Consider the following 19,237-nt stretch of genomic DNA (forward strand, 5'->3'; position numbering starts at 1 on the left):
GGTCCTCCAGCAAGACAAAGACCCAAAGCACACACCCAAAAGCACACAGGAATGGTTGAAAAGGAAAAAAAGGCACTGTTTTTAAAATGGCCTACAATCCCGATCTCAGGCCAATTGAAAATATTTGGGGGGAGTTTAAATCTGCCATTGGAAAAAAGAGCCCTGCAAATGTTTGAGCTTGAACAAACTGCAAAGGAAGCGTAGCAGAAAATACCACCTGATAAATCCAAAAAGCTTATAGATGGATACAAGAAATTTTTGGAGCCTGTCATCGCTTCCAAAAGGTGTTAAACCAAATATTAAGGAGAGTTGCCAATATTGCTGCACACGTTGTTTTCCCCTTTGAAATTACCATATCCATCCATCCATCCATTTTCTGAGCCGCTTCTCCTCATGCTGGAGCCTATCCCAGCTATCATCGGGCAGGAGGCGGGGTACAACCTGAACTGGTTGCCACCCAATCGCAGGGCACATACAAACAACCATTCGCTCTCACATTCACACCTATGGGCAATTTAGAGTAATCAATTAACCTACCATGTATGTTTTTGGGATGTGGGAGGAAACCGGAGTGCCCGGAGAAAACCCACGCAGGCACGGGGAGAACATGCAAACTCCACACAAGCGGGGCCGGGGATTGAACCTCAGAACTTTTTAACCACCTCGTTGACCTCAACCCCAGAGATAGGACAGCCCATCTCAGAGAACCCAGGCTCTGCTTCCTCATGGGAAGGCGTAGTCGGTGGAATTGAGGAGGTCCTCGAAGTATTCTCCCCACCGGCTCACAATGTCCCGAGTCGAGGTCAGCAGCGCCCCATCCCCACTATACACAGTGTTGATGGTGCACTGCTTCCCCCTCCTGAGACACCGGATGGTGGACCAGAATTTCCTCGAAGTCGTCCAGAAATTGTTTTACATGGCCTTACAGAACTCCTCCCACGTCAGAGTTTTTGCTTCAGCGACCACCAAATCTGCATTCCGCTTGGCCAGCCGGTACCCATCAGCTGCCTCAGGAGTCCCACAGGCCAAAAAGGCCTGTGGGACTCCTTCTTCAGCTTGACGGCATCCCTCACCATTGGTGTCCACCAATGGGTTCGGGGATTGCCATGGGCAACTCCAGACTGGAAGAGACTCCAACCCCTCTCAAGAGGACTGGTACCAGAGCCCAAGCTGTGTGTGGAGGCGAGTCCGACTATATTTAGTCTGAACTTCTCGACCTCACAAACCAGCTCGGGCTCCTTCCCTGCCAGAGAAGTGACATTCCACGTCCCGAGAGCCAGCTTCTGTAGCACGGCCCAGGTCGCACTGCACCCGACCCCTATGGCCCCTCCCACAGGTAGTGAACCTATGGGAAAGATATTATACAGGTTATGCAAAAAAATGAAGGGGTGCCAATAATGGTGAGCACGACTATATTAATTATCTTGCTTCATCAGCAATATGGGGATTGAGTGTTTGTGTCCTGTTTCAGCGGATATGTCAGGGGTGGACTGGATGGTGTGTCATGGTCGTAGCTTGGCTCTAGCCATTGCAGTAAAATGTGCGCCTGAGAAGCTGTGTGGGAAGGAATACTGTGACACCGTCACGGAGACCATTTTGACCAACGCCACTGCTGACAGGGTAAGCAGAAAGTTAGGCGTGTGCATGTGGACCTCTGCACTTTGCCAACTACTGTTCTGAATGTCTTTCTTCTTTTTGTTTCTTTAAACAGATAATCCAGCATTAAAAATACTACTCTCAACCAATTTTCATTGTTCTTGTAGGCTAGCTTTTTTTTTTTTTTTTTTTTTTTAAATATAAATATACCTCCTCCTCGTTTCTCACCTGGATGCTTCTGCTTATAGTTCTTAGTGTTGTATTTAGAAATAATAATGGCAAATACATGGTAAAAGAACGCCACTTAAACGCTTTTAAGTACGTCAATATAGAATTCCATTTGTCTAAATTTATTTTCAGGAAACATTTTTAACCCTGGCAACAGAAAATATTACTACAGAGCTTGTGTAGCTATAATGATATTGATTTATATATTGACTACACATAGTACAACCACAGTATGAGTAGATCATGTGCACTGGGTCCTCTTGCAGATCCCCATTGCTAGCAGTGGTATCAGAGGGATGGGATTCCTGATGCGACATCAGCTCAGCTTGGATGGAGGCAGTAATGTTACCCAGCGCTTCATCACACAGTTTATAAAGGTTTGTTATGCAGTACATAAACAGTCAGTCTGACAATCAATCTGTTAATGATCCCAATCTATTAGGCTGGATTTACACTGCAGGTCCAAGCACCCAATTTAATGCCTATAGTGTCCATTTTTTTGTTATTTGTTTTTGCTTTCACTAGTTACATGTCCTTTTCAAGTTACCCGTATCTGATAAAACTATTACATTTCACTGGCTATACTTCAGGTATTGACACTTGGCAGCGACAACGTAGAAGTAAACAATAATAATGAACTAACACAAGTATTAAAAGAGAGGTTGGTCTGGGCTGACTTGTCTCCCCCATTGTTTTAAATGAAGGTAACCTCCATATCAGAATCAGAATCATCTTTATTTGCCAAGTATGTCCAAAACACACAAGGAATTTGTCTCCGGTAGTTGGAGCCGCTCTAGTACAACAGTCAATTTACAGAACACTTTGGAGACATAAAGACATTGACAAAAAACAATTGTGCAAAAAGATGCAGAGTCCTCGAGCAGTTCGAATGACTAATATTGCAATAGTCCGGTGCAATGACCATTGTGCAAAGGGCGCTGAGACTTCAAGGAGTGTATGCGGTTTAAAGTGACGAGTAGTGCGAACATCTGGGACAATGTTGGTTGTGCAAATGTGACAGATTTGTGTTCCTTTGTGACACTTGCTGTTTGTGTGACCCAACAGAGTCTTCAGAACCAGTCCAGTGACATCAGGCTGGTGTCGGAGCGGGTGCTGTGGTGGGTCTTCAAAGAACCTGCAGCACCAGCCATGGAGGCAAATCACATCAAGCCTTTGTTGAAGACTCTGTTGGACAACACCAAAGACAAGAACACCAGCGTCAGAGCCCAGAGCGAGCACACCATCGTCAACCTGTTACGACTCCGCCAGGGAGAGGAATGCATGCAGGTCAGACCACTGACTGAAAGTATGGTGTGTTATAGGCGGAAATTATTGACACAAGTAGACACTCATGTTGGGCTTTCTATTACATTTCAGATGATTACAGCCATTCTGGACTCTGCAAGTAACGACCTCCTATCCGAGTGTCACCGCCGCTCTTTGAAGAAGATTGCCAGTCAGCAGGACTCCAATGAAGAAATAGATGACACCATACTAACGTGATCGAACCAGACTGCGCTATATAATGATGTCAGCCAAAAAATGGATCGACTGATTTGATCTCCAATGTATGACAGGTCCAGACACATTCACCCGCTCATGTTGCTCTGTTTTCCAGCGCAGGAACTCAGGATACTTGCTAGCTGACAAACAAAATTGCAAGGCCATATCTGTAATTCAACCCGCTTGACTTTTTAGCCCCGCCCCTTTTGTCAGGAGAGTCACAATTTGAGAATATGATTTTGCAATGACATTGACCTCCACATCAATTTTTTTTCTTTTTCTTTATTTCCTCCTCATTATGGGGTTTTCAGGTTTGATAGGCTCTAAATTTAGATTTATTCAGCTTTCAAAATGTTTTTCAATGTATTACTCTGTTCATGGCTGCACTGGACTGCTGAAAAGTATTATTCAGCCCCCAAAAGGTCCAATGTGGCGGTGTCTTTCAGGGACCGATACAAAAGCGGTCTTTGAATGTGCCACAAGTTCCTATCCTGAGAAAACAATTATTGGTTAGAATTTCAACCCCCCCTATCAACAAATGTTGAATTTCTCTTATTTCATTGTTTTAACAGCCTTTAAATCAAAAATGTTTTCTTTCATTAAAAAAATTATAATAATTTATCACATTTTACAGCTTATGTTACAGTTTTGTATGACTGTATTCCAATTCTGTTATGAATTTTCAACAAAAAAAAAATCTATTATTTTTGCTGAAATGATTGGTGATGCCACTGTAATGGCATATTGCACACATCTCTTACCTTTTGGTTGTTGATTGATTTGTGTAAGAGACATTTGGGCAGTGTCTACAACAGTAATGTTTTTTATCCCATTGATTTGGTTGTAAAAAGGCAATACAAAATAAAAAAACAGCTTGAGTGAATTATTTTCAAGCCTTTTTACTCAAGGCTATGTTACGGTTTCGCATGGTCGTTGATACCTTTCCTCAGGCATTCAGATTTGGTATGAAAATTAACATGAAATTAAAGCGGCGGTCTAATAGTTGGAGCCCACACCAGTGTATCAATCTAAATTCCATTTGTATAATCAATAAATCAGTTTGTCAAATTACCCCTGGATCTTAAATGTCTGATCAACCAAGAGATTTTGCACAATTCCATGTATTCAACTTTGTGGGTACAACTGAACATCGTACTGTTCCAGTATGAGTGTGAATGCGACCAAAGCATAATGTATATATGCATGGTTGGGTGAGATGGAGGCACTTTCTGGTCCTGATCTCAATCCCATCAAATACCATACGGGATGAAGCAGAACATGCATTGTGAGCCAGGCCACAACTGTTGCTATGGATGAATGGACACAAATTCCTTTAGATACTCTACAAAATCTTGTGGAAAGTCTTTCCAGAAGAGTGGGGGCTGTTATCGCTGCAGATGAGGGACTATAGGCACCAATACTTTTGTCTACACAGCAGTGCTTGGAAGGAAAGTTGATTTCTCAAGTATCGGCACTTGAGTAATTTTCTGAACTGATATACTCCCTATATCTGAAAATTAAATATTTGTACTTTATACTCCTTTGTCAAAATAGGCTCACTACTTTTTTACTTTTCTACCTCTGCTGATTATGACATGATGTATAAAAAAAGAGGTAAAGTCAATCAGATGAGATGAATTGTTTGAGCTTTTTGGATCTTAAAAGGTGAAAAAGAACAGGGACGAACGAAAACAAGGGGTCATTAACAACTATGGCAACAGATTGGGAGAAACAAGACGTTGATGTTTTCTGTTAGAAAAGCGATTCGTGGTGTATTGTTCTCATTCGTTAGCGTTTATTTTTGCTCAGTTTACAACGTTAGCAATATGGGAACAGTTGTTTTGATTGTGTAAAAGTCGATCCAAGACTAGCTAGCCTAGACATTACAATCGACATGTAACGTTTTTTTTGCCCCCCGTACGAGCATTATTTAAATCAAAAGAATTAGGATTAGAATAGGCTATTTTGTGTGCAGAAATTGTTTTTTTTTTCGTTGCGCCAATCAAAACAGATTATGGAATTGACAGTAAGAAAAATGGTCAATTTCATGTCTACTTTTTTTTCCCCCCACAGAAATACGTGAGTACGATATTACTTTTAACATCTCTTTACACAAGCATTTGTACTTCTACTTAACTACAGAAGGGGAGTACTTTTTATACTTACTGCTAGTGTAACCATTTTGCTGATTATCGACAGCCCCAGGATGATATATCTTCACTTATGTAATCATCAGCGGTTTTATATTGTAGTTTATTTAAATTGTTATAGAAAAGTGTAAGGCAATGTTGTTCAATGGTACGGGGCGGCTTGACGGCTGGAGCCTGCGCAGTGCAGTGCAGCCGGATCAGAGTCCGTTGCAGTTCCACCAACAGAGGAGGAAGCGGAGTTTCCGGCTGCTTGGCGGTACAGAACCGATTGCCGAACCCCCGAGAAAAACGACGCCGACTCGGGGCGACCGGTTTCTCGCAACGGTAGTTTTTTTCCAGCAACATTGGGGGGTCCGGGGTCGTGTGTGTGTTGTTTAAAAAAAAAGAAAAAAAAAGAAAGAAAACAAGGGACTTGACCCACAAACGGTCCAAAGAAGCGGCTCAAGGCGGGAGTGAGCCACGATCCGCCGGCATGGCCAGGGACTACGATTACCTATTCAAACTGCTCATCATCGGTGACAGCGGTAAGTCGACGCCGGGGATGTGGCACGGGAAGTGGGCCTGTCGTGTTTTTACACACGCGTAAATGCCTAATTGCAGCCTGGACGCACCGTGCCTTCAGGTTTCGTTTTCTATTACTAGTGTATTGCTTTTGGGATGAATTTGTTTTGTGTAATGTCCCCGGCCGCTATATTCCAGTGTTAGTGACAGGGTGGAGGTTGTGTGTCCGGGCTGGGCATGTCTGTCGATGAGGCCGGATATCGCCTCTAGACCAGCCGAATTTTACCCTCGAATATCTTCCTGTTTTGGTCGTGTAGCAAACGTAATACTTTTCTCAACTAAAGCCAAAGTCGCATAAATTACCGAAATGTTACAAGAGCCAATCAGACCGTTTGAGTCTATTTTTATTTGTGTTTAGCTGCGGCAGCTAGCATGAAATTAAGCTATCATATTTTTGTATGGGTCATGAAGCTGTTGCGTTTGCTAGTAGGAGCCACAAGCTATGATGATATTACAAGGTTAGGACGGTTCGCACAACGCTAAACAACAACTACTGCGGCAACTATTTGTTTGGAATAACAACTTGTAATGTCGATTGCTAGCCTAAAAATGTTAACTATGGTGGTAAAGGAATGCTGCACTGCGGTCTGATTAGCATCTCAAGACATTCACGCTTAAATGAAGTGAAACTATCATCGTGTTAATGAAAGTGTAACTTCGTGAAATTATATGTTAAGATATTTAAGTTCAACGACAACTTTCTTTGTATAGTTATGTTGATTTAACCACGTTATGCACCCTTGAATTGAATAAAAACATGAATAATCGACTCGACTTCACTCTCAATTGGAGTCAAAGTTAACCCGCAGTACTGAACTGTATTGCTTTGTGGGGTCTGATCCCCACATTCATTGTCCATCCTGATCCTGGCACAAGCACATCATCAGAGCACACTGATTCCAGTGTTCCTTCAGCTGCACTATGGAACTGCGACTGACTCTATTTCCATGCTGTGATAACGAGCTCAAAATGCAATGACTGCTGCCCATTTTCAACAATAACTTACTGGTATCTGCAAGATACTAGTTAAGCCTTCTGCATCCAGCTAGGTTTTGCTGTTTGAAGCTTAAGAGATCATGGGTGACTATTCAGGAGGATGTGTGTCTCATCGACACCAGGACAAACATATTGGAGCTTTAAATGATCAGTGCACAGTCTCATCTACTTTGAAGCCTCTGTTATTGTTGGACCCAAATAATGGAGCAAGGAGGCCAAAGGAAACTGATAGCTGTTAGGTTTGGAGCAATAAAACACCATCTGACAACCGCCCAGTAGGTAGCTTAGGTCACACCCCAGATGCAGCAGAGGAATTTCATAGGTGACATCTAATATTCCTTCACTCTCACTTATCATCTAGTCTACCTTCTCTTCTATGGTTGCAACAAATCATGACCATACCGTATTTATTGTCAATTCCATAAATCCTTTAAATCCCATTCAATTGATAAATTTTTCCCATGAAAATGTCCACCGTTTTTACCTTTAGTTTGTAGGACTATGAAGTGCACAAGGATTACAGCAGTTGATACTGGGTTTGCATTTGTGCCATGCCGTTGGGCTTGGATTCCCAGACAATTAGATCGTTTTTGTTAGGTACTAACTGTGTAGTTGACTCATCTTAAAGCTCACACTGTCCCTCTGTTTCCTCCGCAGGAGTGGGGAAGAGCAGTCTCCTGCTTCGTTTCGCAGACAACACATTTTCAGGTGGGTGTTTCTGTCTAACCCTAAATACAGTGAAACTTCCAAAGAATCAACTGCTAACGTGTTCTAATTTCCAAACAAATTTGCATTGAAATGGATTATAATTAAATAATTAAGGGTCAACCGATCCTCGTTCTCAAAACCTATAGTAATGGTTAAAGAATGTAAACATTTAACATTTACTGTCATGCATTTATAGAAATAAGTTAACAATTGTATGTGAAGACTAAATCAATCTCAAATGAAATTACTCACTCTACAAAGACATGTTGTAAGCAGAGTGAATATAGAAGTGAGGGCAGAAAATTGCTGATGGTGATTCAGCTTCTTTGCTTATGCTTTTTTGAAATTCTAAACTGTCATATAAGTGTATAAATAAGTCAACCTAAAGTTAATTAACAGCAGACTATATACTCACTAGTGATGCAACAAATATTCGACGGCTGAAAATAGCCTAACAGTTTGTTTTTGGTTTCGGACCGCAAGACTTTTGTCACCAAAACAAAACGGACAAAATAACATGTTGTTTATTGCTTTTAAGTCATAGCTTTTTCGCGGCTGACACGCGAGCTTGTACACTACAAAATTAAGAAATGTTTACGATTAACAAGGGCTTTGCTGACTATGTAGTTGAATTGACTGAGACGTTATTATTTTACACAAAGCCTACAGTCACGGTTTGATAATGTCATGCACCATAAATCAACCATAAATGTGACAGTTAACTAAGGCACGCATTCAACTAGTGGTAACATAAACACACATTAACAACAAAAAAATGAACCTCTTTGTTACATGATTAATTCAAATTTGCATGTCACAATGAATTGTGGGAGCGGTGTGGCTTTACCGTCATTATGCTAGGGGCTAGCCCAAACTGGTGCACAGCGATTGTCGCCCAACTTTGCTGCTCTCCGCTGTTCGGCTACTAAGGTAAAATGTTTGTTGCGTCCTATGTATTTGCGCCGCCCCTGCTAACTACGAGCTACAGCGAAGGCGGCTAAATACAATGGCAAGGCACGGAGGCGAATGCGGCGAATTACGATGCTAAACTGTGGAGACGAACGTGCGCCTCGTGTCCTCTGTCAATTTTGCTGCAAATGCGTCCACCATTATGTGATAATGATTACATTGTGAAACTGAACAGTATGCAGCATTATTTTTATCCCACTATATAACATACTGCAGTAACTGTCCCACGGTAATGTTCTTGACATCATTAAAAAAAATTGGAAATTCAAACAAATTGTTCTGAAAGTGAATTTCTATAGTTTAGCCGTTCTGCAGTCATAGCCACAAATGCAAATTTCCAGTGATTGGCATAGTTTCAAAATTAGTAATTGACGGGTTTTATTTTTTATATTTCAATAAATGTAAAGCGCTTTGTGTTGCATTTATTTTGTATGAAAAGCGCTTACAAATTCAGTTTGATTGATAATTCCTTTCGGTTTTTGGCCTTTGGCTCCCCGGGTTTGGTTTTTGGTCAAGAATTTCCATTTCAGTGCATCACTTATACTCACCTAAAATGATGGTGCATGGTGGACACGCTGACACAAATGCTCACAGGATACTTGCTTTTGGTTCTACACATTAACCTGTTGGCCCCCTACACACACCTGACTTTGCACTGTACATTGCTCTTTTTCTAAATGGTAGTGGACTGAGTAGCCAGGACAGAGACACATGAACTGTATTTCTCCTGTTTGCCATCATTGATATCCTTCTGTGGTGGTCGCACAAAATATAAAAAAAAAAAAAAAAAATGCAGTTAGTTAATCTTTCAGATGCTCAATAACCTGAAGTCTCGCAAGATTTGATCATGTCGTGTGTGAAGATCTTGTTTTATGTTTCACATATGAGTAATATTTTTGCACAAAATTGTGGTCGAAATTCCAAATTGTCTGACTTTCAAAGCATATGTATATTTCACGGAACTCAAATCTGATGCTGTGTTACATTCACGTTTGCAGGTAGCTATATCACCACAATTGGAGTGGACTTCAAGATCCGGACGGTGGAGATCAATGGGGAGAAGGTGAAGTTACAGATCTGGGATACAGCAGGACAGGAGCGCTTTCGCACCATCACATCCACGTGAGTTAATGTATACACAAACTTACACAAACATATACACACACGAAGGTCTCAGGTGTGGTTGTTGTTTTGAATAAGAAACCAAGAAAAAGGGCCTTTGTGGTCTTGAGATTTTGTGTAATTAGATGAATCAGTAATTACCATTTAGTCTGTGTGCCCGCTTAAATGAGAACCTTATTACCTGTTAAAATGCCACTGTCCTATTTATTACATTATGTTGCTATCACATACTGGATTGGTCCTGGGCGGGGTTAACAACGTACGCCACCGCCGTTGTTAACCTACAGGGCGCCGGTGGACATTCAGCTACTGTGGGTCGAAGAGGTGGAAAGCAGGTTTTTGGGCAGAAAGAGAAGAGGAAAGCACAAAGCCTAGAATTGAATGTGAGGAGTTTGAATGTTGGGACGATGACAGGAAAAGCTCGGGAGTTGGTTGACTTGATGATTAGGAGAAAACTTGAGATATTTTGTGTCCAGGATACCAGGTGGAAGGGCAGTAAGGCTCGAAGTTTAGTGGCAGGGTTTAAATTATTTTACCATGGTGTAGATGGAAAGAGAAATGTGGTAGGGGTTATTTTAAAGGAAGAGTTAGCCAAGAATGTCTTGGAGGTGAAAGAGTATCAGATCGAGTGATGAGACTGAAACTTGAAGTTGAGGGTGTTATGTCTAATGTGATTAGCGGCTATGCCCAACAAGTAGGATGTGACCTAGAGCTGAAAGAGAAATTCTGGAAGGAGCTAGACGAAGCATCCCAGACAGGGAGAGAGAGTCGTGATTGGTGCAGATTGTAATGGACTTGTCAGTGAAATAAAGAGGGGTGATGAAGAAGTGATGGGTAAGTCTGGCATCCAGTAAAGGAAATTGGAGGGGACAGATGGTGGTAGACTTTGCAAAAAGGATGGAAATGGCTATAGTGAACACTTTCTTCTGAAGAGGCAGTAACATAGGCTGACCTAAAAGCGCAGGAGGTAGAAGCACGCTGTTGGATTACATCTTGTGCAGACGATGTAATCTGAAGGAGGTCACTGACTGTTATGTAGTGGTAGGGGAGACGATAGCTAGACAGCATAAGATGGAGGTGTGTAAAATGACTCTGGTGGTGGTGAGGAAGATTAAGAAGACAAAGGCAGAGCAGAGAACCATGTGGTGGAAGCTGAGAAAGGTACAGTGTTGTGCGGCTTTTCGAGAAGTGGTGAGAGAGGCTTTTGGTGGACAGGAGGAGGTTCCAGAAGACTGCACCACTATAACCAAGGTGATCAGAGAGACAGGCAGGAGGGGACTTGGTGTATCTTCTGGTAAGAAAGGGGAGAAGGAGACTTGATGGTGGAACCACAGGAATCACACAAGGAAAGAGGTTAGCTCAGAAGTGGGAAACTGAGAGGACTGAGGACAGGAGAAAGGAATATCGGGAGATGCGACATAGGGCGAAGGTCGAGGTGGCAAAGGCCAATCGAGGCATATGACGACATGTACACCAGGTTGGACACTAAAGACACACATGAAAATGTTTCGTTGAACACACAATGTTAGACATTCAATATCGAACACTTTCATTTTTTAAGATTGTCGGCCTCGAACTGTTTCAGACCCTAAAATCGGGACCAATCCACTTCTAACACACATCAGACCTATGGGTAATCTTATAGGATAATTTTATAAGATTTACGATTGTCTGGCGTTTGAAGTGCTTGGCTGGGAAGGGGCAGAATCAGCACAAAAACAGCCCGTTTGTCTTTATGGAGGGCTCGACACAAACTTTTGTACCTGTAGCACTGATGCGACCAACTTTTTCTGTTTTTTTTTTATTGGTAGCACTGGTGCGACCAACTTTTTCTGGTTTTTCGGTTGGTAGCACTGGCGCGACCAACTTTGTCTGGTTTTTCGGTTGGTAGCACTGGCGCGACCAACTTTTTCTGCTTTTTCGGTTGGTAGCACTCGCGCGACCAACTTTTTCTGCTTTTTCGGTTGGTAGCACTGGCGCGACCAACTTTTTCTGCTTTTTCCGACCAACTTTTTCTGCTTTTTCGGTTGGTCGCACTGGCGCGACCAACTTTTTCTGCTTTTTCGGTTGGTCGCACCGGCACATGATTTGATGACACCATTTTTTGAGGAGGTACAGCTTGACCATGGCATACCATAGTTTCGATTGACAGTGACTCGAGATATATTTGCAAAATATGTTAGTGTGAACAAGAAGTTTGTCCGCAACAAGCAGTAGCAGTCAAAACGTGTCAATTAAATAAATAAATAAAAAATAATAATAACCAAAAAAACAAAGGCTTTACTTTTATTTGATCATTTGTTCAACTCAGAGGGGCCAGTTTTTATAGTGAGGGCTTCTAACCCTCTTTCCCTGATAAAACCACTTAATTTTGAGCATTACCACAACAATATGATTGACATACATTTTAAAATGATTGCATAAGTGTACAACCACCATATAAAACTATCGTTTATGATGATTTCAAATCATAGTCCCAAGCAGAACATGGATAAATCATTACCACTGCAATTATTGGACTTTATTTTAATGATAGTTTGTTTTCCTATACAATACTCTTTTAGGGCGTTTTAACTTTTGCACATACAGTACCTTCATATGTCTATGCTATAAACAGGGTATAGATAGATAGATAGATAGATTTGTGAGCTTTGCTGGCTTCATAACAAAGTTATTAAAACCTTTGCACATGACCGTGTTTGTAATAATGAATGAAATTAAAACGACAGACAAATTAAGCAGGCAATCTTTGCAGTTAGTGGTATTCCCCCTATGTGTGTCGTGAGCCTAAGACAGTTTTTTTTTCATTTACGGTCGTTTCCCTGTTTGTCAGTATAGGGTGCTTCTTTGATTGTCTACATTCCGTTTCACGTCACAATTTTCAGCGTCATGACTCGGGAGACTTTGGCTTTCCTCACACACACGAAGCTCTTCGGTCGTAAATATTGAATGTGTTCATTATTTAAGATTGTCCGCCCCGACCCCTTTCAGAGCCTAAAGTTTGGACAAATCCAATCTTAACACACCTCATACCTAAGGACAAGTGTGTGTATGCGCGCACACGTGTGGGCCACTTAATGGTTCCTTATTCACGTTATGAACATGCTCACAAACAACCAGTTAGCCTTTCCCGCGGTCGTCTGCACCACTCCAACTGTAGATTGTTGGCATGTTCAGACAACTCTGTATGCCCTCCGCTTCTAACACTCCACACAAATGCATACAACCATAATAACATACACATGGTGAGGCGGACAAAAGGTCCTCTGTGTTTGTTTGGCACTGCAGAGCAACACTGGGGCCAGCTTGCCGTTTGAAGCCTCAGCTGCAGGTTTACTTTTGACTGGTCTCCACTCTATTCATCTATGTACGAGATGCTGTTCCAAAAGTCCTGGTGGTTTTCTAGCAAGGATTGTATCAGTCATAAAACATATTGCAAGTCACTTGTACCATCGGTGAGTTCCCTCGTAGTGAATCTGCAGCCACTGTAAATATTAGTTATGTGTTTATATTGGTTTTGAAGTTTGGTTTCCTTTCCTCTATGTTGGTGTTAGTACTAAGTGCAACTCTCCTTCTCTGTGTTCAGGTATTACAGAGGAACGCATGGGGTCATCGTGGTATATGACGTCACGAGCGCAGAGTCCTTTGTCAACGTCAAACGATGGTTACATGAAATCAACCAGAACTGTGATGATGTGTGTCGAATATTAGGTGAGTGTCTGCATACAGAGAAATGTTGTCTAGACTTAGAGACTCAATGTGGGGACTGCCTACACTCATTGGCCAGAACATAAAGTGATCGAGCTGGTGATTTTAACAAAAATACAGTTTTTAAAAAATTAATTATTTACATTCGAAGCGATTTTTCAAACGTGAGAGATCCCACACATGAGAAGGAGATAAAAATCTACGTGTGTTCCTCCAGTGTATATAGTCTCTTATAGTTTGTTGTACTCAAGGTGACCAACACATCATACCACACGCTTAACAAATGATCTCCACAGACAATCCTGTCTCTTCTCCCAAACCAGATTTCATAATAGTAATATTTACCTGTAAGAGGCAGCATGGTGCCACAGGACATCCACACTGCTGGGAAATACAAAGCAGAAGAGTAGTAGTAGTAGTCGTAGTTAGTGGTGCCATGATTCATTCATTATATCGATGTATCCATTTATATTCCTATGATCCCATTGGATCGATCTGTGCTTGGCAAGTTCACCTCCCGGACGTAAATATATTGATTTAAATCGTTTTAAAAGGTAACCAATCAATTGTATCAATACTAGTAAGTAACATTGGATTTAAGCATGGCAGGCTAAATATCGAGGTGTGTACAGTGGGTACAGAAAGTATTCAGACCCCCTTAAAATTGTCACTCTTTGCTATATTGCAGCCATTTGCTAAAATCATTTTTTTCCCCTCATTAATGTACACACAGCACCCCATATTGACAGGAAAAAAAACTGATTTTTTGACATTTTTGCAGATTTATTAAAAAAGAAAAACTGAACTATCACACAGCCAGAAGTATTCAGATCCTTTGCTCAGTATTTAGTAAAAGCACCCCTTTGAGCTAATAGAGCCATGAGACTTTTTGGGAATGATGCAACAAGTTTTTCACACTTGGATTTGGGGATCCTCTGCCATTCCTCCTTGCAGATCCTCTCCAGTTCTGTCAAGTTGGATGGTCAACATTGGTGGACAGACATTTTCAGGTCTCTCCAGAGATGCTCAGTTGGGTTTAAATCAGGGCTCTGGCTGGGTCATTCAAGACCAGTCACAGAGTTGTTCTGAAGCCACTCCTTCATTATTTTAGCTGTGTGCTTAGGGTCATTGTCTTGTTGGAAGGTGAACCTTCAGCCCAGTCTGAGGTCCTGAGCCCTCTGGAGAAGGTTTTCGTCCAGGATATTCGTGTACTTGGCCGCATTCATCTTTCCTTCGATTGCAACCAGCCGTCCTGTCTCTGCAGCTGAAAAACACCCCCACTGCCTGATGCTGCCACCACCATGCTTCACTGTTGGCACTGTATTGGACAGGTGATGAGCAGTGCCTGGTTTTCGCCACACATACCGCTTAGAATTAACGCCAGAAAGTTCTATCTTGGTCTCATCAGACCAGAGAATCTTATTTCTCACCATCGTGGTGTCCTTAAGGTGTTTTTTTAGCAAACTCCATGCGGGCTTTCATGTCTTGCACTGAGGAGAGGCTTCCGTCGGGCCACTCTGCCATAAAGCCCCGACTGGTGGAGGGCAGCATGTGATGGTTGACTTTCTAGAATGTTCTCCTATCTCCCGACTGCATCTGTGGAGCTCAGCCACAGTGATCTTTGGGTACTTTTTTACCTCTCTCACCAAGGCTCTTCTCCCCCGATTACTCAGTTTGGCCGGACGGCCAGCTCTAGGAAGGGTTCTGGTCGTCCCAAACGTCTTCCATTTAAGGATTATGGAGGCAACTGTACTCTTAGGAACCTTAAGTGCAGCAGAATTTTTTTTGTAACCTTGGCCAATTCTGTCTCTGAGCTCTTCAGGCAGTTCCTTTGACCTCATGATTCTCGTTTGCTCTGACATGCACTGTGAGCTGTAAGGTCTTATATAGACAGGTGCGTGGCTTTCCTAATCAAGTGCAATCAGTATAATCAAACACAGCTGGATTCCAATGAATGTGTAGAACCATCTCAAGGATGATCAGAAGAAATGGACAGCACCCAAGTTAAATATGAGTGTGACAGCAAAGGGTCTGAATACTTATGGCTGTGTGATATTTCAGTTTTTCTTTTTTAATCAAATTTCAACAATTCCATTTTTTCCTGTCAATATGGGGTGCTGTGTGTGCATTAATGAGGAAATTTTTTTTTAATGATTTTAGCAAATGGCTGCAATATAACAGAGTGAAAATTTTAAGGGGGTCTAACTACTTTCCGTACCCACAATTAATAAAACTTTAATCGTGATTGCGATTTTTGACTGCCACGTTTAAATGAGCCTGCTCATCTGATTTTATTTTTTATTTTTTTACATTTAAAATGTGTCCAATGCATTAATGTGTGGCTTTTATTTTGAACTTGGCTCTCGCACCACATTGGCTCAGATGTGGCGTGTTGCTGTAATGCATTAACAATTGTAGCGGCTGCCTTGACTTGGATTTTTCAGCCGGCCTGGGTCAGTGAAAAACGGCGGGAGTAAATAGAGAGATGAGAAATAGAGGAATCGAGAGTAGAGGAATAGAGAGTTCTTTGTAGTTTGCAAGCGTGCACAAATGGTCAAGCGGAACCATTGTACCTGTACCCTTCCTTGACAATATCACTATATCGATGAGCGTTTCAAATGAAAAGGCGGGGCTTGCAGGGTAACGTCTTTCATGCATAAACTGTATTTGCTTCCATTAAGTTTCAATTTGTGATTGCACTTTGTAGTAGCATATTTATTCAATTAGCCCTTGGTAAATGTGAGCATTTTCTGGGGGGGGTACATATTTTAGTATTGTTTTTAATTTTCATTTATTCTTATTTACGGATTCATTTTGCACTGAACATTTACATATTGTTTGCTGAAAAGCAGTGCAACAAAAATAAATATTTTTCTCTAACGTGTAATCCTGAATAATTGTGATTACAATATTGATCAAAATCATCGATTATTTTGGCCATAATTATGAACCATTAAGCAGTATGAATTATTATGCAAAACAGTTGGTTTTTATCTACTTGTGCTGTTATTTTCTTTTTATATTCTGCTGTTAGTTTCTTGGTAATATAACACATACACACCTCCATAAAAGTCTGCCGTACGTAAGTCCAATGTGTTATTTCATAGTATCGATATAATCGATTGGTTACCTTTCCAATTGATTTAAATCCGGAAGGCTAACTTGCTGAGCACAGATCAAATCAATTGAATTGTAGGAATATCAATTGACCCATATGTATCAGATTTGTATCCACATTCGGGAAAGCACAGATTTTGAGCTGAAGGTATCCGGTTCCATGTTTTTTGCTATTTACATTGACATGACCCGTATCCAAATTGTACCGCTAGAGAGCAAAATGTGGGAATTGTGTCACTTGAACACTGCAGTGTAAACGACGTCTCCCTCACGACTTCCATCACAAGTGAAGCGTTACCATCCTGGTCAAGGCAGAATGTTTGACACGGAGTTAGGCTTCTCAAGCACCACTTCATTTTGTTCTATTTTCAGTGGGAAACAAAAACGATGACCCCAACTCCAAGGTGGTGGAGACCACCGACGCGCAGAAGTTTGCGGAACAAATGGGTATCAACCTGTTTGAGACGAGCGCAAAAGAGAACATCAATGTCGAAGAGGTAACGTGATAGGAAAAACTCGTCCGGTGGTCGTCGCTCTATTTAGCGTCTCTTTGCTTCTCACGCAGATGTTCAACTGCATCACCGAGCTGGTGCTCCGAGCCAAGAAGGAGGTGCTGGCCAAGCAGCAACAGCAGCAACAGAACGACGTGGTCAAACTGACTCGGAACAGTAAACGGAAGAAAAAGTGCTGCTAGCGAATGCCGCACAAAGGTCGCCGGCGACAGCGGCGTTCTTCACGGTCGCGTACACACCGGATGGGACTGAGAAAGTCTAAATTAAAGAGCAGATAAAGATTTAAGAAATATACGATAAAGATTCAAGACAAATACACGTCCCCTTTGGACAAAGTAATCATGAAGAAATATATGTACAGATTTTATTATTCAAGGTGTGATCAAAAAGTCTTATTTGGAATTCAGCGGCAGGTCCTCCTTTTCTTAAAGGATCTGCAAATTGACAACTGACTGCCATCACGCTCCAGTATAGATGCGCTTCATCACGTCGTCGTCATATATCGGTCTCGTCCTTCCTTTTCACTTTCATCTTCCTCACTGCACAGGACATTCAGCGCTCGAGGAGAGGGGCCTTTCTTTCTTGACTTTTTTCTAGTTCTATTCTTCTGGGCTGCTGGGGGTATTGGGAGATGACGAGCGGGGAGGGTAACCTACTTTATCACGGCTCACGCCAACACATCCTGATGAAATACAAAAATGTTTGCTTGCGGCAAAATAAAATTCTGATCGCTAGTCTAACCCATTGGACGGCACTGCTAACTGTTCATCTTTTTTTGTTTTTGCCAAGCTTCCTTCTAACATTCAGCAATGCTGAGCCAACAACCTGCCTGATTTGACATTTTCTTTTCTTCTAAACTTTACGTTTGATTTTGAAGTGTGGCAGAGCTGTAGAACTACTGCAGTCTTAATACACTTTCACTTGCCCCTTTAATTTTTTTTAACCGTGATACAGTTCAGTGGCAGTGCGCCTGATAGTTGCCATAGTAACGCCTGGGGTCCTATGGCAAGCCGTTGGGACATTTATTCAAAATCTTACTACTGTGCTGAATTATCCATGTACTAGTACGCTGTCGTCACAAGTAGGACAATTCAGCACATTAGTAGAATGACAAGGACGCACTCGCGGAAGGACTAGCGCGTTACGATAGGTATACAAGTACATGGACAATTGAGTGCACTAGCAGGACATGGAATAAGTTGTCAAACAGCGTTCGTTCGGGTCCTCGGGCTGCAGACACTTCCGCCCCCCTTTTTCTTCAGGTGACCGCTCATCAGCGCCTCCAGTTGGTCATTCGTGAGGCACTTTTGTTTTTTGGAGAGCTGGACGGAGGCGCAACCATCACTTGATGTGAGCATGCTTAGGTTCCACATCCATCTGCCTTTTTGACCCCTGCAGCCTGATGAAATAGTGTCAAACTCCCACACGCTATGGTTACCACTTGATTACGTGTATGTATATAGAAATATCTGTGTTAATATTCAACACGTCACGGGCAACAAGCCCCGCCCGTGTGTGTTCTTATTGAACACACTCTTCAGCTGTGGTTTGCTGTACACTGGAGAAAAAGAGATGTGCTATTCAGTTTTTTCCCTTGATGAATTTAATTCGTAATAACCGTTTGGAAAGGAAATACATATTGGACACATAACGACTGAGCTCATTTGTCAGTGACTTGTGGCCTGACTTTATTTTCAACCTGTGTCTATTTTTGGATTTTGTGAATAAAGTGTGGGAGGAAGTGTACACTGGTCTCTTATGGAATGATAATTTTTTGTTTCTTGTGTTGTCTATGTGTGTGTGTTTCACTCTTTGTATAATTCCGGCATCCATGTAAAATATTGTGTAATTATTAGTAATTCAACATATTGAATTATTCTGCACTTGTAATACACACATTAAATAGTGTAAGGATTGACTGCTGGATTTTGTTTCCATGATGTTAAGTGCTGGCCAGCACAATGAAGCTACTGGTGAGCATGTCTGCCTCCAGGGGCCATGGCCATCAGGGGACTCGCCGGTCACTCACATAGGTGGGCTATAGATGTATGTCTCCCCTAGCCCACC

The 19,237-nt window shown here is 41.8% G+C and overlaps 2 protein-coding genes across 3 annotated transcripts in view; both read left to right on the top strand.

Annotated features, from left to right (window-relative positions):
• The window catches only part of gcn1 (GCN1 activator of EIF2AK4), a 33,913-nt gene extending 29,515 nt beyond the window's left edge, over positions 1–4,398 (top strand). The window contains 4 exon segments of the mRNA XM_061672856.1: positions 1,472–1,620; positions 2,091–2,201; positions 2,890–3,111; positions 3,202–4,398. Of these exon segments, the coding sequence (XP_061528840.1) occupies positions 1,472–1,620; positions 2,091–2,201; positions 2,890–3,111; positions 3,202–3,327 (608 nt within the window). The 3' untranslated portion in view covers positions 3,328–4,398.
• Positions 4,399–5,674: 1,276 nt separating this feature from the next.
• rab35b (RAB35, member RAS oncogene family b) lies at positions 5,675–18,916 on the top strand. Of its 2 annotated transcripts, XM_061672861.1 has the most exons (6): positions 5,675–6,001; positions 7,692–7,742; positions 9,710–9,833; positions 13,420–13,544; positions 17,031–17,155; positions 17,224–18,916. In XM_061672861.1, the coding sequence occupies exons 1-6, from the start codon at positions 5,950–5,952 to the stop codon at positions 17,350–17,352; spliced, it is 606 nt and encodes a 201-aa protein (XP_061528845.1). In that variant the 5' UTR covers positions 5,675–5,949; the 3' UTR covers positions 17,353–18,916. The 2 variants fall into 2 exon arrangements, with proteins under 2 accessions (XP_061528845.1, XP_061528846.1); XM_061672862.1 differs by lacking the exon at positions 17,031–17,155 and having other exon boundaries at positions 17,224–17,330.
• Positions 18,917–19,237: the final 321 nt, after the last annotated feature.

This window comes from Phycodurus eques, chromosome 3, assembly GCF_024500275.1.
Source record: "Phycodurus eques isolate BA_2022a chromosome 3, UOR_Pequ_1.1, whole genome shotgun sequence".
Lineage (NCBI taxonomy): Eukaryota > Metazoa > Chordata > Actinopteri > Syngnathiformes > Syngnathidae > Phycodurus > Phycodurus eques.

Excerpts from the sequence above, each read along its gene's own strand:
- rab35b (XM_061672861.1), top strand. The coding sequence starts at position 5,950 with ATGGCCAGGGACTACGATTACCTATTCAAACTGCTCATCATCGGTGAC. Across the intron at positions 9,834-13,419 it reads TTTCGCACCATCACATCCAC|GTATTACAGAGGAACGCATG; the intron begins GTGAGTTAATGT and ends CTCTGTGTTCAG. Across the intron at positions 17,156-17,223 it reads AGAACATCAATGTCGAAGAG|ATGTTCAACTGCATCACCGA; the intron begins GTAACGTGATAG and ends CTTCTCACGCAG.